At 37.0% G+C, this 18,006-nt stretch overlaps 1 protein-coding gene across 2 annotated transcripts in view; it reads right to left on the reverse strand.

Moving 5' to 3' along the window:
* The window catches only part of acvr2a (activin A receptor type 2A), a 67,306-nt gene that overhangs the window by 10,109 nt on the left and 39,191 nt on the right, over positions 1 to 18,006 (reverse strand). The window contains exons 5-10 of one of the 2 annotated variants that reach the window (XM_008117125.3): positions 10,450 to 10,473; positions 6,798 to 6,941; positions 4,665 to 4,808; positions 3,832 to 3,977; positions 2,410 to 2,524; positions 4 to 142 (exon numbers count right to left, since the gene is read on the reverse strand). In XM_008117125.3, the coding sequence (XP_008115332.1) occupies positions 4 to 142; positions 2,410 to 2,524; positions 3,832 to 3,977; positions 4,665 to 4,808; positions 6,798 to 6,941; positions 10,450 to 10,473 (712 nt within the window). The remainder of the gene's footprint in view (positions 1 to 3; positions 143 to 2,409; positions 2,525 to 3,831; positions 3,978 to 4,664; positions 4,809 to 6,797; positions 6,942 to 10,449; positions 10,474 to 18,006) is intronic. The other variant, XM_003224978.4, reaches the window with a different exon arrangement.

The following is an 18,006-nucleotide window of genomic DNA, read 5'->3' on the forward strand; positions in this document are numbered from 1 at the left end:
TACCATCTGATGCAGTACATCGTGATGCCAGTTCCCACAAGACTAGTCCCATGGCATACATATCTATTCTCAAAAATGCATCCCTTTGGAAGTTGATAGCACCTTCTAACACTTCGGGAGCCATGTATCTTCGGGTGCCAACCTGGTGGGGTGGAATAGCGACTTGAAATTAATGATCGGCAACACGAACTTCAATTACAAAACTATCTTTTAAAGTAATTGTAAGAAATGTCTTTTAGCACTTAACATTAAGTAATACTTTTCTTTAGGATAGCTTACCATCCAAACAGAAAACATATTCAATACTTTCTACCAATGTAAGCTGTATTTTGAAGGTAATAGCTCTGGTGACCAGTATTATTTCTTAGAGGAACCCTCAACCCAGAAAAGTTACAATCACATAAGATAGCCTTCAACAGGAAGGTGTCAGTCAAAGTGACTGGAGATGTTTTTTCTGGGTTTTCAGTAATACTGAATAATAGCACCTTTTTACAGATTGAATGTTACCTTTGTATTGTAAAATGCATTATATATAATTTGTATTGACATTACATTAACATCTTCAAGATATTCAAAGTTCAATTTATTCATAATGTAATTACAAACTCAAGAATTTAAAATAAATATATATATTTACAAATCTAACTACGAACTGCAAGCAACAACGTAGAACCTCTCTTTGGAAGAAAGAAACCCATCAACAGCACTAAAGAATCATTCTGTCTTCACTAGTTCTCCATATCAGACATAGAACACTCATTCCTATAAAAAGAACTGAGAACAGGAGATAAAGGACAGGAATTGTAATGATCCCATACTGTATACTGTCTTACATAAAGGTCTTCCTCCCACACAAGTGTTAAAAATGATTTTTACAGCAGTATATGTGTAACTACCTTGTCTTAAAAATTAAATTCATTGTCCTGATATAAAATATTCCATAAATGTTGTTTTCAACTTTTCTGAAAGGAAAAAAAATCGCAAAAAGGATAGATGGCATTTTTTGTTTTTTGGCCCAGGTTTTTACACTTCTACAAGTGAGATAAAATCTCTGGTTTAAATCTGTGTGGAAAATTTCTATGTATTACTGGGAAGAAAGGTACATTCCCATTCAAATTTGAAAAGGAATACAAATAAAACTACCAAAATCAAATTGATCTTCTAGAAACTGATGGCATGATCACATCTAGGACATTGAGTACAATTATGTTTATTGCATGTGAAAAATAATATTGCAGGGATGGAAAAGGTGCAGAAAAAAGCAGCCAATATGATCAAGGGATTGGAACTATTAAGATAGGTTTGAGGTAATCTAGTTAGAAACAAATGCAATAAACATCCCAAGTAAGTGGATACATGAAAACATACCGTTTCCCCTAAAATAAGACATCCCCAGAAAATGAGACCTAGTAGTGGTTTTGTTGAATTGCTAAATATAAGGCCTCCCCCGAAAGTAAGACCTAGCAAAGTTTTTGTTTGGAAGCATGCCCAACAGACAGAACACTAGAGCATGCAGGATTGGCAAATATATGTACCATAGAATTGTTGTACATGGAAATAATGGTAGTAACAAGAAATTCTTCATAGGATTCACAGTTTGGTTATTCTGGTTTGTGATGATAACTACTGTACAGTATATAATAAAAATGTTCATTTTTTTGTTCAACAATAAATGTGAATTCTTCTTCATGGAAAAATAAGACATCCCCTGAAAATAAGACCTAGTGCATCTTTGGGAGCAAAAATTAATATAAGACACTGTCTTATTTTCAGGGAAACACAGTATGTAAAACTGCACATGGTGTGGGAAAAGCAAATAGTGGCATTTTTTTTCTTTCTACATTGCAATACCAGAACTTGGGTCATCCTCTGAAGCTGAATGGTGCAAGATTCAGTACAGAAAGAACTTAAACTGTGGAATTCACTGCCCAAGGTAAAATGATGGCTACCAATAAACAGTCATGGAAACTAGAGTCATCAACAGCTGTTAGTTAAGTTTACTGTATACTGCCTTCAATAATTTGGAGGCTCTATGCCTCTGTATGTCTGTTGGATACATGAAATGGAGTGTGCAGCTGTAGTAACGTTAAGCTTCTTATAGGCAACAAATTGGCCACCGTGTGAATGGAATGATGAACTAAACACTACAGGTCTTCCATCTGATCCAGCAAGTCTTTCCTGATGTTCCAATGAAAGACTTTGCCTCTATCCTGCATATTGCTAAGGATCTACTGGCTCTTAGTTCTAGAAGTTTTTGAAATGTTAAACAGCAAGGCACATAACTGCGGCCACAAGGAAAGGTAATCAAAATTACAGGTAAATCGGCCTTGTAAATTCAAAATTGTTTGTAATAGAAAACAAGTATAAAATATGGCACCAATTACAAATTAGCTGGCTCTTTATACCCACCTGACCATGTGTATCGCCTGCTGACTTCCCAGCCTCAAATTTTAAAGCAAGGCCAAAGTCAGCAATACAAGCCGTAAGATTATTTTTCAGCAATACATTCTTGCTTTTAATGTCCCTAGAAAAAAAAGAACAAAATCAATAATACCACACACAAAATTTAGACAGTTTTACAAAACAGCTGATTTTAGGACACGCTTAAGCCTCAACTTGGATTTGTTCATCAGCACTGTTAAGAGTAAGAATTTCTGCCATACATAATTCTATGTATTATACAAAAGTATTACTTCTGGTTAATACAGAACTCCATATCCCCCAGTCCTGGCTCACTATTTTCTGGGTTACGTGCAAAGAATTTATGAAATAAAATAACAGCTGGCAGAAAGCTAGAGGTTTCAATTCTTTCCATAGCTATGTGTAACAAAAAAGTGTTAAAGAGCTGGTTTTGTTTGTACAGACTGAAATTTTCCTGCTGACTCCTGCAAAATACCAATAGAATTCCTCTGTGGAGACTGGGGTAGAAGTATAAAGGAAAGACAGCTTATATCTTATAATTTGGATTTAAGCAGCACTTTGCAGCAAAAAAAGTACCCACTTCTTTTCCAAGCACAGGACTGAAGGGTTAAAAGCAAAAGAAGGGAACTACTGATACTCTGTGAAAAAGACTCACAATAGAGAAACTATTGGTTGTTATTTTGCATACAATTGAGAAGACCAGCAATGGTATTTTCTTTTCAATGACTACCAATTTTTCACAACACAGCATCAATGCTGGTAAGTTAATACAGTAGAGTCTCACATATCCAACATAAACGGGCTGGCAGAATGTTGGATAAGCGAATATGTTGGATAATAAGGAGAGATTAAGAAAAAGCCTATTAAACATCAAAATAGGTTATGATTTTACAAATTAAGCACCAAAACATCATGTTATGCAACAAACTTGACAGAAAAAGTTGTTGATTACGCATTAATGCTATGTTGTAATTACTGTATTTACGAATTTAGCACCAAAATATCATGATAAATTGAAAACATTGACTACAAAAATGCGTTGGATAATCCAGAACGTTGGATAAGTGAGTGTTGGATAAGTGAGACTCTACTGTATATGCAACTCTACCCTACAGCATTAAGTAACTTGAGTGCAATGTCCCATTGAAGGCTTTCATGGCCAGAATCACTGGGGTGTTGTGTTGCTAGAACACGGCCATACAGCCCAGACACCATACAACACTTTACTTGGGTGCAGTTAGCTACCTACAACCTCAATTAAGCTAAACTCTATGGACTAGATGAGTATCCACTGAGAATTCCACAAAACACCCTCTACCTTTTCAAACTCCATAATTCTAAAATACTACAGAGCTCATATCCACTCTGTATTTAAAATGTACTGCTTAGATAATACATGAAATAATATACCTGTGGGATATAGCTGGTTTATGTCCATCTTTCAGACCAGGGATATCTTCATGAAGGTAAGCCAAACCCCTAGCCATAGTTTCAGCGATGTGACAGAGTTCATTCCATGAGACTACATTAGCTTTCAGAAAATCAGTAAGTGACCCCTAAAAAAGGATGATTTCAAAAATTACATTTTATTTCTCAGTACAGTTCTCTCTTTTAAACGAAATTCTACAAAATGTAGCATAACTGAGTTCAAGCAAAAGCAAATGAAATGTAAATCTCTGTCTTTAGATATTTTAGGCAGCACAGGCTTCTTTTTATTCACTATATAAAGTGTCAGAGCGACATGCATATTGGTGATGCACATAAAGAGCTTCTCATATTGTTGCAAGTTCGTGTCTATATTCTGAGTGCAGCTATTCTGATAAAAGTATACTTCGGGGGTGTCATTTTCCAGCTGTGATGTGGAAAATTATCCTATTTCAATATGAAATTTTATCAGATTTATTTTGTCAGGAACAATGTTTCAACAAGAATATGTTTATGCAGCTACTACAGAAATCCCCATGAAAGCACACTCATCAGGAGAACATCCAATTTATTATTACGGTCCTGAAGGACAGCTATCCAAGACACCACAGTGTTTCTGTGAACTTTTGAGACCACAGAGGTGGAAAATTCAATAGAAACAAAAATCTCCAATGTGTCAGCTAAAGAATGCAATGTTAAATTAAAGGGTATTGGAATCAAATCATTTAAAAAGCATATTCTATTTTCATTGATAGAAAGGGTTTAACAGAGGTATGAAAACAACATTACTGAAAGTGAAAAATAATCAAGATAAACACCTTTTCATGAAATGCTGTTATCAGCCACAAATCAACATCAATGTTGGTTCCTCGTTTCTCAGCACCAATAAACTGTAGAATATTTTCATGCTTCATTCCAGGCAAACTATATACCTCATATTCATTTTGCCATGATTGTTTGTCCTAAAACAAAAATATGCAAATTAATATATTCAAAATACTCCATCTGGATACTACCAACATTCAGCAATATAATTATGGACTCAGAAGGATTATCCGATTTTGAGCTACAGCAAGAAAGATACTGAACTGTGACTGTTCTCCATCATTGGCTTTGCTGCCAAGGACTGACAGGAGATGTAATCCAACAGCATACGGAGAATGATATCAATACTAGACATGCTGAGAACTGAAAGTATCATGCATGACAACATATTTTATTTATACTGTAAACCTAAGCAGCCCATTGCTGTTTACTCTAATTGTTTTGTTTCATGTCTGTTTTATATTTTGAACCACTCTGAACATATGTATATTTGAGAATAGTGGAAGAAGAAGGCAACTCTGCTCTGCACATATCTTGACAAAAAAAAAAACCCCCAATGACTGGTTTGCCAACAAAAACAAATTGCTTGCAACCCAAAAGTGTTCAGCATTTCAACATAATTTGTCAGTCTGTTTCATATGAAAAGGAAATTTGAAATCTGCCTCCATGAATGGAGGCAAGGAAATATCAGAAGATTCATGAGGCTAAATACAGTATATTCTCAGAAACAGACATTGTTATTCTGCACTGTACATGAACAATGTCTCACAGTATCAGTGAGGTTAAATCTTTTGAACAGAGACAGCAAAACGAAGGTTACAAGGGTGTTAACCCTTCCCTATGCAATCCAAAAGTTTTTAAAAATATTTGTTTTGGCTGGAGTGACAATTAAAAATGTGCCTGTTCCGACTTCCAAATTTACAAATTCAGCTTAAGAACAAACCTACAGAACCTATCCTGTCTGTAACTTGCGGACTGCCTGGAATGTGATTCCCTGTCAACCAGATCATATATTAAAGAAGATTTTTAAGAACAAATCAAGGGATGTAGTGGCTTTAGCTTTGAAAACATTTTTAAGGATTTTAACTGTAAATTTTTCATTAATACAATTGATTTTTAATTCTATTTTAATGTTCGTATATTTTTGGATTTTAAATTGTATTGAAATGTTTTTTAACATAAGCCTCTTTAAGTCTCCTTTGTGGAGAGAAAAAGCAAGGTGTAAATAACAACAACAAGAACAACAACAAGAACCATATATAGCCACAATGAAAGAGAGGGAAGATAATTGGGTTACCCTGGGATGGTCCGGGGAGTGCAAAATGTCTTAGGCCAACCATGAGTAGGCTGGCTTGCTAGCTAGCAGAAAAACTAAGGGAATGGGCTGCGTTGACAGAAAGAAAATCAGTCAACACAGAATTTATGAATATTGCCTTCATATTTGTGAAGCAGCGTATTTTGTAGGAAGACAAATTGAATTAAAATGAATAATTCTGTGTTTTGCAGGTCAGACTCTTCTATGTTTTGCCTTCAACTTCTTAGGAAGGTTATTCATCTTATAACTTTGCAAGCATGATTTCAGCAAGCTGCCCACCTTCTAGCAGCCATTTTACACAAGGGCACTCTCAAAATGTTTTGGTAACAGTTTATCAATGACCCAGAGTGGTGCAATGGCTTGAGTTTTGGACTAGAACTCTGCTTGATCATGGTCCAAATTCCCAATTAGCTGCTAAAATAGACTATGTGACACTAAGGAAGTCACATGCTCTCAACCTCAGAGGAAGAGAATGACAAACCCCCTCAGAATAAATCTTGCCATGGAAACCCAATGATAGAGTTATTATGAGTCAAAAATGACTTGAAAAGCACACAACAATAATAACTACTACCCTATCAATATATATCTATCAATCATATAAAATACTACTTTCCTTTTGAAATATACTTATTAAATAGAACCATGACTTTCCTGTCCAATGATATTGTTGTTCTCTTTTTAAAACGTGGTACATTTTTAAACTTACAATTTGAAAAAGAATTTAAATACAAATTTTCGTAGTTATATATTTAAATTCATGTTTTAATTTTAACTCAAGACAATATGGAACTTGAGGGTGAATAAATACCTGGATGGGGAATATTTTCACAGCCACATATTCATTTAACAACTGAGCTTTCCAGACACAGCCAAATCTCCCCCTGGCTTTGACCTCAAGTAACTGCAGTGGCTTGAGGCCCATCAGAGGTGATGGAGGAGGTGGTCCAGGATCCTAAAACACAGAAAAGAAATGGTTAAAGTCCATAGGCTTGTCATTAGAAATTAAATATTAAAGACAATGATTATTTCACTGTAACATTCTGATAGCAAAAAGTACAATTTGATGAAGAGTAGAGAAAATATAGCATGCAAACTGCATGCAGATCTCAAGAGCTACTTTGTGGTCTCAGGTTGCCTTTTCTCCCCAAACCTCCCCGAAAAATTTATAGCACAGAAAACCAGCACAGTATTTCCTGGAAATTTTTCACCCTAAATAGTTCAACAACAATAACAAACCATCACTGATGGAGTGAGACTTAGCTCTTACACTCCACTCTACTTACCCAACCCACCATACTCACAATAATGCTCTACCAAATACTGGATGTTGCAACTGAATTCCAGTTGTAAATTTAGTTAAAAATCCAGAACAGATTGAAGAACTGGTCCCCAGACTGACCACTGTTACCTATTTCTACATATGTATGCATGTGCATGCAAGACGCCTGTCACCTTCTGGTGATCCATGAATTTAGTAGGGGTTTCTTAGGCAAGGAAACCTTAGAGGTGGTTTTGCTAGTTCAATCCTCTGAGCTGTAGCCTACAAGACCTAGTATTTATTGGCAGTCTCCCATCCAAGTGCTAACCAGGACTTACTTCTCTTTGCTGAGCCTCCAAGATCAGATAGTACCTGGTGTCTTTGTACAGAAATAAAATCAGTGTGGGGTACAGGTCTAAGTGCTAGACTAAGACTCCAGAAGCCCTGAGCTGAAATCCCCATGGAAGCTCTTTAGCTGATCCCTGAACAAGGTGCATTCCTTAATGCAGCAGTTATCAAACGGTGCTCCAGGGAGACCTTGGGGCTCCCTGGGAGATGCTCAGAGGCTCCGCAGCCGCCCTGCCCTATCCCTCTGGGGTTTTTGCTGCTATTATGATTATGATTATGATTATTACAAAGGCTGGATGGCCATCTGTTGAGGGTATTTGATTGCATTTTTATTGTATTTTTCCTGCATGGCAGAAGTGGTTTGAACTGGATGGCCCCAGGAGTTTTCCACTAAAATACTGTTACGTTTATGTTGGTTAAAATTGTTCTTCATTTTAAATATTGTATTTTTTTTTTTTGCACTGTGTGAATTAGTTCATACAAGCACTCTCCATCTATCTGCCACTGGCCTGGCCCATGCCTGATATATGTACATTAAATATAATATAATATACCATGTAATATATAAACATTTATTGGGGTCCACAAGAAACTTTTGCTTTAAAAAGGGCTCCACATCCAAAAAAGTTTGAGAACCCATGCCTTAAAGGAAAGCAATGATAAGACTTTCTGAATAAATCTTGCCATGAAAATCTAATGGTAGGCTTGCCAAAGTCAAGAGTTGACCTGAAGACACAAAACAAAGATACCCAGTTATCACCAAGGCTACTTAGTTACAATGAAATATGCCTGAATTTTTCATAGGCTTTCAATTGCCACAATCTGACAACAGAAAACAGATCGTTACTGTAACATCATAAACAAGTATCACTTGTAAAAGGGCTTTGGGGTTTTTTTAAAAAAAAATGCAGGTGTACTTACGACAGCATTATGAATTAGCAAGATTGAGGCGTATCACTATTGGTAAAATTCAAGAGCAAGACAGTGGTAGCAGTCTCAACCTCGTTTACCCTAATGATGTAAAAAAGCTTTACAATTTATCCTCATCTACATATTTTTGACTTTGGTGATGGAAAACCTAACTGCAGCTCTTTAGACCTACAGAAGCCATTCAGTTCTCAAAATCACAAGGATTTTAAAAAAACAAATGGGGGGGCATTATACCCACAACCACCACCAAACCAGCAAAAACTACCTTAAAATCCAGTGTTTTTTTTCTCTTAAACCTTCTCAAAACATTACAAAAGATAAAAAAAACCTATCTGTCAAAAGTTGGACACTGAGACTTCCTGGTGCCGCCCATCGGCTGGACACAGAGAGGAAGAATGCCCCTAACGCAATCCCTGCACAGCTTTTTTTTAATATAATAAAAATAATAACAGCTTTCTATCTCTTCTCTACCTAGAAGTGCAGAGAGAACTCCCTCCCATGAGAGAACAAAATAACGCAAAAATTCTTTATCAACAATGGAAACATGCAGTTATTACAGCTCAGCCCCACATAATGCAGTTAATTTATGAAGAGAACTGATGTAGACTACTTTGTTCATTTGTATTGAAGGGGGCTGCCAGGGGCCACAAAGGATGAAGAGATGGGGGTGCACTACAAGATTTTACTATGAAATAGAGGTGGCTGAAAAAGGATGCATTTTTCTTTCTTCGTATTAAACAGAAATATGGATGCACATATCTTGTTTTAAAGTAGAATTGTATTTGAGGGAATGCAATTATGCCTTAACACATGGTACACCCCCTCCACACACACACATACATGTTTTCTTTTTAAAGACTAATGAATCTTTTACTGTAGCTTGTGCTGCAACAATGGAAAGGCTGCAAAACAGAGCAGAAGTTATTCTTCAAATACTCTGAGAATGATTGTGATATAATATTTTGAGTGTTAGACTATGACTCTGGAGACCAGGGTACGAATCTCCACTCAGCCATGAAGACATACACACATTCTTTTAGCCACAGAGGAAAGCCAACTCCCTTTGAACAAATCCTGCCAAAAAAAAACCATCCCATGATGGGTGTCTTGGGGTTGCCATAAGCCAGAAATGATTTCAAGGCACACAGCAATTTAGTCAATATTTTAATCTAAATTCACAATGAAATTTTAGATAGACTTTAACCTTGTACATGAAAGGGGGGCAAGCCTCAGTCAGAATGAATTATTCAACACAACCACCACCATTTGTCCCTCTTCCTCCTTTTTTAAGATGTAAGGATGCATTTTAAATCACTGTGGCCTTCTGACCACACTGATTTTCACCAAACTTTTCCCAACCAAGTCCTTTTAAATAAGAATTCCATATGATCCTTTATTTATGGAAAATAAATAAAGCAACCCATATTTCGACCTGACACCTTTTAGTATCTCAGAGTGGTCATCATCTCCCCCCACCACCCCAAGTCATATTCCTTGGGGTAAAAATGGAGGGAAGAGAAAAATTAAAGATGATGGTATGAACTTCAACAAACTGAGTTGCATATATTCAGGCTTTGCTGCATTTGGAAACAAAGCACTGATAAACATTTCTCATTTCATTGAGAAAATATGATTCTAGTGGACAAAACAATATATTTCTTTATTCCAGCTCCTGTAAATACTCAGCTATTGCTACCACAGAGCATAGCCAATTGGTCAACTGATACTGAAATGATAAATAGCTAGTAGAAGTTCTAACAAGGAAAGAAATCTATCCAGTACTTTGGAACACCAGTATATTACTATTTGTCTGGCCACATTAATTATCTAATCTTAGTATCATTCCAATATCACGTGTGTGTGTGTATATATAGATAGTGATATAACCCACAATCAATGATTAAGAATGATTAGTGTATCTTACCTCTATCATTATATGAAAGGCGTGCTTGTAAAGAAAAACACACAGGCAAAGGAAATTACTTCATACAGTACAAATAGATGCAAGAATAGCAGGAAAGGTGAGAGGAGAGAATAGTAAGAAGTTATAAGGTAAAGCATGAACCCCTTTAAAAAGGATAACGAAACTCAGTATTGACTATTTAAAAGTAAAAGGTTTAATAGTTAATAAATATAACTGACAATTTTATTTAATCAGTGAACACATTTCAAACAAAGTGATTGAAATACGATTTAGGTATATAAACATCAGGTGAGAGATTTAATCCAAATATATTATATCTGCTCAAGACATCTAAATGTAAAGATAAATGTAATACTTCAAATGCAGTCATTCAACCTAAGTAACACATACACTTAAAATTCTATGCATTACACCAGAGGGCAGTATTGTATCATCTAAAACATATCTACAGGGTTTTCAAGCCTGTGAAGAAAAATGCAGTACTGTGTACAAATGCAAGCAGATGCACGCACGCACGCACACACACACACACACACCAGTAACTAATCACTTTGCTAAAAATAAAGTGAGCTTCTATTTGATATTAATACAGTTACTTGGACAGGTCAGTTTATGCAAATGTTTTTTCTGTACTAGTACAGTGTGTTGATTTGTTATATTTCTTAAAATATGAGGATTCTGAATACAGCCCAATAGGTCTTGAACCACGCATTGTATAATATTCAGAACTTGTTAAAGTTTTTCGCTGATTCTGAAATTTTTAATTAGTTCATTGGTGCTACAGCTCTTTAAAAACCATGTAACCCATTCACAGAATGCAACCCTAGAGTTAATCCCAGTATAGTAAATTAGCTAAAATATTCTGGCATTACAGCATCACCAAAGCCCAACAGTATGTAATTCTGCAAAGGTTCAGATCCTTTTGGCACATGATGTGGCCCTTTGGAAATATACAAGTGGAAGGGACACAAACCTCTTATCATCTCCACAAGTACAAACATGTATGTAAATGGAACATGGTAAATACAGTAGTCTCGCTTATCCAAACTTAGCTTATCCAACGTTCTGGATTATCAAACGCAATCTGCTTCCTGCTGGGATCCACAGCTGTTTCTCTAGGCAGCAAGGACTGAACTTTTTACGGATTTAACTTCCAACAATGTTATTACTGCAAGTTCATTTTATGCAATTCTATCTTTATTTGTAGTAAATTTGTTAGTTGCCAATGTTTTTATAGTCAATGTTTTCAATGCATTGCGGTGTTTTGATACTAAATTCATAAATACAGTAAGTACTACATAACATTAACTTTTACTGAACTGCTTTTTTTATTCATTTTGTTGTAAAACATGATGTTTTGGTGCTTAATTTGTACAATCATAATGTAATTTGACGTTTAATAGGCTTTTCCTTAACCCCTCCTTATTATCCAACATTTTTGCTTATCCAATGTTCTGCCGGCCCGTTTATGTTGGATAAATGAGACTCTACTGTATAAGGTTTCCTAACACGAGCCAGCATCCAATGGAATCATTTCTTTGACAGAATTGCTTCTCATCAACAGAACTGGGAAGTGTAACCGCTAAGCCTGGTAACGTTTATTGGATGACTGTTTATCGCTGGTTATGTAAAAGACTGCCAGGTGGTGTGGAAGGCTGTGTGTGTGGTGGTGGTGGTGGTGAACGGGACGACGACAAATGAATCCCATCAAACTAATAGTCTTCTGCTACCATGAGGTTAACTCAGGCATGGGCAAACTTTGCCCCTTCAACTCTCAGAAATCTCAGCCAGCTTACCAGCTGTTAGGAATTATGGGAGTTGAAGTCCAAAATACCTGGAGGATCAAAGTTTGCTCATGCCTATGTTAGCTGGAGGCCATGGTTTTCAACAGGAATAACAGAGCTACCAATAGGATGATCAGACAAAGGCAACAGCACGAGTAAGAGAAGGAAACAACACAGCACAGGACATGGAAATCACAACTCCAGGAAGAATCAAGCCCAAAATTTCGAAGTCTTGAGTGTGTCTCAAAAGCAACATGTTTGTGTATTAAGGAAAAACATGGAAGCAAAGCAGTAACACTAGTAACACTTCTTAAGCATAACCAGTGTTTTGACATTTAATATGCAACTCTTTGAAGACTCTGCAGTGATCTGGACACAGCTGCAAATAATAAACAAAAAACTGAAACAGAAGTACGAACTCTGTTTCATATAGAAATAGGACATATTTTGTAATAAAATAATTATTAAAAACAGTCACGACACTGATAATTTGTACATACTGTTTTTAATTAATAATCTGTGGAGAATAGGTCAGCAGAAAATCTCTATTGATTGGCATGCAGCTCAGTTGCTACGCACTCTGAAGGATGATGCAATATGGTTTTTTAATCCTTAAATATTGGAAAATGTGTAAAGCAAAATGCTGACTTGCTTGTATGGAGAAGCGGCTATTTTACTTGTAATTACATTGAGCTACTTATCCCAAACTTTTTACACACAACTCAACTATTACAATAAATATGTTCATAAAATACAAAAGTACTTTTCACAACACCAGAACTGCACACTGAACTTTAAAGCTAAAACACATTAAAAATAATAAAGCAAATTTGAATTGATAAGGAGGTACTATTCCATGTCTCTACACCAGGCATGGGCAAACTTCGGCCCTTCAGGTGTTTTAGACTTCAACTCTCACAATTCCTAATAGCTGGTAGGCTGTTCGGAATTGTGGGAGCTGAAGTCCAAAACACCTGGAGGACCAAATTTTGCCCATGCCTGCTCTACACTAAGGCACAGACCACGGGAAATAAACAAGATGAACTTGAATTCTCAACACAGTTAAACAAATACGATGTAATAGTAATTATCACTGAAGCCTGTCTCATGACTGGAATGTAGTAATAGAGGGGTACAACCTATTTTGGAAAAATAGATCAAACAGGAATGTAAGAGGAGTAGCATTATATATCAAGACTTAAATCCTAGATGTCAGGTTGAGAACATCTGGGTAAAAAATAAGGGGGATGTCTATTTTATTTATTTATTTCCAACATTTACATCCTGTCCTTCTCACCCGAAGGGTCTTAGGGCGGCTTACAATAATGACAGTAATTCGATGCCTACACAAAATCAAAATTACACAGTACATAAAATCAATTAAACTATTAAATACAATATAAAATTTTTAAAACAAATAATTAGATACATTCGTCCACAAAAACCTCGTGCTTTAGCCATAAGTCAGTCCGTGTCGTCATTGCCATTATTCATTAAAACCCTGAGCAGATAACCATGATTTTAGGGCTCTTCTGAAGCCCAAAAGTGTTGGAGCTTGTCGAATATCTGGAGAGGGTGATCCACAGCTGGGGAGCCACCACCGAGAAGGCCCTATCCCTATATCATTGTTGGGGGTTAGATATAGACTTCCAAACCAGGCTGAGTGTTTGTATTATGACTAGAACAAATGACCACACATTCAGGATTGAGTTTTGGATTGTTCTTTGCTCTCTTTTTTGCAGGTGTGGATTCAGCCATTGTAAGTGCTTGGTTCATTTCTTAGCAATGTATTCCTCCCTTCGAAGGTAGCAGTTAATTATCCATTTAAGATTGCAACATAAACAATTGGCATTTCAAAATGTCTTCTGAAAGTACTTATTTAGTAAAATGAAAGACACAATATGTTTGCATTATAAGCAAACACTCTTAGCATTATTAGTACTTTTGTGTGAGATGAAATCTGCATGTGCCAAAAGCTCTCGCTGGTCCCCATTTTTCTAGAATTTACATGATAAAGTCTGGAAAGGCATGGTTCTGACAAGCCAACTACTTTGCATAGGGAAGGTAAATCAGTTTGGAAAAGGATTTATCAAGAGAGCTCACTGGACTGAAGACAACACATAGCACAGAACAGCGATATCAGCTAACGACCTAAAGTTACTTAAATTATGAAAACAGATTTACCTTAGCTAAGTTTGAATTTTAGCATCAACTGAATCCTAGAATTATTTATTAAAACAACAACCTTTTACACTTTTAAGCAGGTTCTTTACCCAACAACTAATTTGCTTGGAATTTTGAAAAACCACATCTTAATTTTTGTCAGTCCTTCAACATTACAGAATTATAAAATTTAGGTTACACAAGATTCAAGCCAATTACTCTGGTGAAGTGAACCGTGTTCTGAGGTTACCAGTCTCAGTAACTGAACATCCTACTCTTCCATTTGAATTCTAGTAAGAGGGCCCATGTTACTTCTTTACAGATATATACAATTTTGAAGACTTCAGGAAACTGCAGAAATACTTGAAATCCATGTGAGTTAAAGCCTTAATCAAAAGGAAACATGCAAACACCCAAACATTTTAAAAATATTCCAAGTGACTTTTTTGACCTAAATCTAACTGCAAGATCAAACCATAAAGACCCACAAAACTGCAACTGAATGGTAAGAACATTCATTTATTCATTCCAAAATAAAAGTGAAAATTTGTATGTGTGTATGTGACACGGGTGTCCGCTCACACAGACTACAGCCTCCACAAACAGGCCATAGTTCCTAGTGCTGAAGAGCCACCAAGTCACTTCCTCCCAGGACATTGCTGGTTACATCGAGCACATCCCAATGTTCCTTTCTCCCGCCATTTGCATGGCCCTGCCCACTGCCTCTCCCATAACCCTTTCCTACCCTTTCCTGTGGTACAAAGCAAACAGAGGATTTGATCAGCAACTGAACGTACTGGAGAGGTTTTGGGAGAATTCACCATGATTTATAGGAATTATAGGGAATGGAATGTATAGTTCACCAGCGATCTAAGAGCACTCTGAAATGCACCAATGATGGGAGTTACAGTTCACCCGTATTCAGAAAACACTGAACCCAGCCAACGTCAGATCTGGACAAAACTTGGCACACAGACCTAACACGGCCAACTGTGAATACTGGCACGGGTTCGGGGTGATTGCCCTGGGAATCTGGGAGTTGTAGTTCACCCTTATCCAGAGAACACTGAACCCAGAAGATGACGGATCTGGACCAAATTTGGCACACAGACTGAGCATGGCCAACTGAGAATACTGGGGGGAGGAGAGTTGATCCAAGATTTTTGGGAATTGTAGTTCACCCACATACTTATGGATTTTCTAATGATGGTTGCTGGTTCGAATCCAACCTGGGGAGAGCGCGGATGAACTTACTCTATCAGCTCCAGCTCCATGTGGGGACATAAGAGAAGCCTCCCACAAGGATGGTAAAAACATCAAAACATCTGGGCGTTCCCTGGGCAACATGACCAATTTTCTCACCAGAAGGACAAAAAAAAAACCCAGCTGGGTTTGCCAACTGTATTTAGGCTGTTATCTAAAAGGAAACAACTATGCCAAGAAATTCAGTGGGATCTTGGAACACTTATTGTTTGTCAGCTTGATCTACTTCACAAAGTTGCTGTGAGAATAGAATATGGAGAAGATCCAGGTATATTATTATATACATTAGTATCCTGCTAGAAAAGGCAGTAGGTAAATGCAATCTAATATTTTTAGGTTATAAACTATTTAACACCAGAGCCTTGAAAATTAATTTTTGGCTGTGTTTGTGCAAAATCCGTGTTACTGGTTGAACGACATCACTGAACAAGTCAAGGAAAGAGGTGACAGTGAAACTTAGACAAAGATTGCCTTCAGTTGTTGATACAAAATGGGAATGAGTGTGGGCGAGAAAATGACAAAAATAGGACTTCCTGCTCAGAGCATGTAGAAGTATATCCATTCACTGCCACAAAAACAGCAGGGAAGGGTGATCTTCCCAAACGATTGCCATCTGACCATGGCAATATGAGACAACAGACTTACTGGCCCTTCAACTTTCTCAAACAATTAGTAGCCCATGGAACAGGTACATTTTTAAAGTGCAACTCCAGTCAAAAATAAACATTGTTTATCCTTGGATAGCATAGGAAAGAGGTAATACCCCCATGGTATTTGTTTTGCTGTCTGTACCCGTTCAGAAGATTTCACCTCACTTCCTGTCCCTGTGATATTGGATTTTGAAAATTTGGCTTGTTGTGAAAACAAGGATTGGTGAGAAAGCTTCAATGGAGACACCTTTTCCCCATGATAACTCTTCCCCATGATAACTCTTTCAGGTGTGAATTTCCCTTCGTAGGGGTAGATTTATCTCATTTCCTGTTGTCTCAGCCCTGTTCTTGGGACATGAAAGAAACCTGCCACAGCCCTGTTCTTGGGACATGAAAGAAACCTGGGATGGAGAAACGTCAAAACATCCAGGCATCCCCTGGGCAACGCCCTTGCAGACGGCCAATTCTCTCACACCAGAAGTGACTTGCAGTTTATCAAGTCACTCCTGACATGGAAAAAAAACATATGAGTCATTTGTAAGTCAGATGTGTGTAACTCGGGAATTGCCTGTATGTATGTATGTTTGTATATGTGTGTGTGTGTATAGTTGCTTATATTGCAATTGAATAAAAACATTTCGGCATTCCCATTTTAAGATATTTTAACTATTGTCTCTTTACAACAGTAGTAAATGCAATCTAGATTTACAAACCAATTAGGGAAAGAAGTAGTCATATTTAGGAACCTGTCCAGAAATATTCTGAAAAAAAAAATACCAGTAGTCTATAAGGGACTGGTAGGTGAAGGGTGAAAAGAAACACTTCCAGCTAAATTCAGTTATGTGCTTCCATCTTCTAGCAATCTTCTTGGTTTTTATTATTGGTTAAAAAAAAGGATTGCCGATTTTAACTATATATTTGAACTGCTAACAACAACACCCGATAAGCTAATTTTCAAGCTGTGTGTTATAGACAAAAAACTAGCTGTGCCCAGCCACGCATTGCTGTGGTATAGTCTGCTGGTTTTGCAAAAAAAATAAATAAATAAAAATAATTTAAAAAAAAGTAATGAGCAAGTGCTGGTGTTTAATATATGTTATATACTTGTAATGTACAGTATGCATAAGGCTGTGTGTGGACTGCAACTCACATCATGCCTGGTTAACGCCAACAAACTCCAACAGTACTTAAAGTCTGTTATGTTGGGCAAGTTTGATCTAGATGCAGCACTGCTGAGGTCTTGAACTCCCACTATGGTGAGTCAGTCGTCTCAAACCCCTCCAGTAGCGTATTCCCGTTTTCAGAGTGTTGTTATTTATTTACTGTCCTGGTTTTAAAGTTTTTTAATGCTGGGAGCCAGGTTTTGTTCATTTTCAATGGATTTCCCTAGATAGGAAGCAGCCAGGCAAGTGTGGTTTATATACCTATGGAATAATGTCTAGCGTGGGAGAAAGAACTCTTGTCTGTTGGAAGAAAGACTGATTTATTTATTTATTTATTTATTTACAGTATTTGTATTCCGCCCTTCTCACCCCGAAGGACTTAGGGCGGATCACACATATAAGGCAAACATTCAATGCCTTGACATAGAACAAAGACAAAGAAAATGCAGGCTCCGAGCTGGCCTCGAACTCATGACCTCTTGGTCAGAGTGATTGGTCTCAGCTGGCTGCTCACCAGCTTGCGCCACAGCCCGG

The sequence above is a fragment of the Anolis carolinensis genome, chromosome 1, assembly GCF_035594765.1.
Source record: "Anolis carolinensis isolate JA03-04 chromosome 1, rAnoCar3.1.pri, whole genome shotgun sequence".
In the NCBI taxonomy this organism is placed as follows: Eukaryota; Metazoa; Chordata; class Lepidosauria; order Squamata; family Dactyloidae; genus Anolis; species Anolis carolinensis.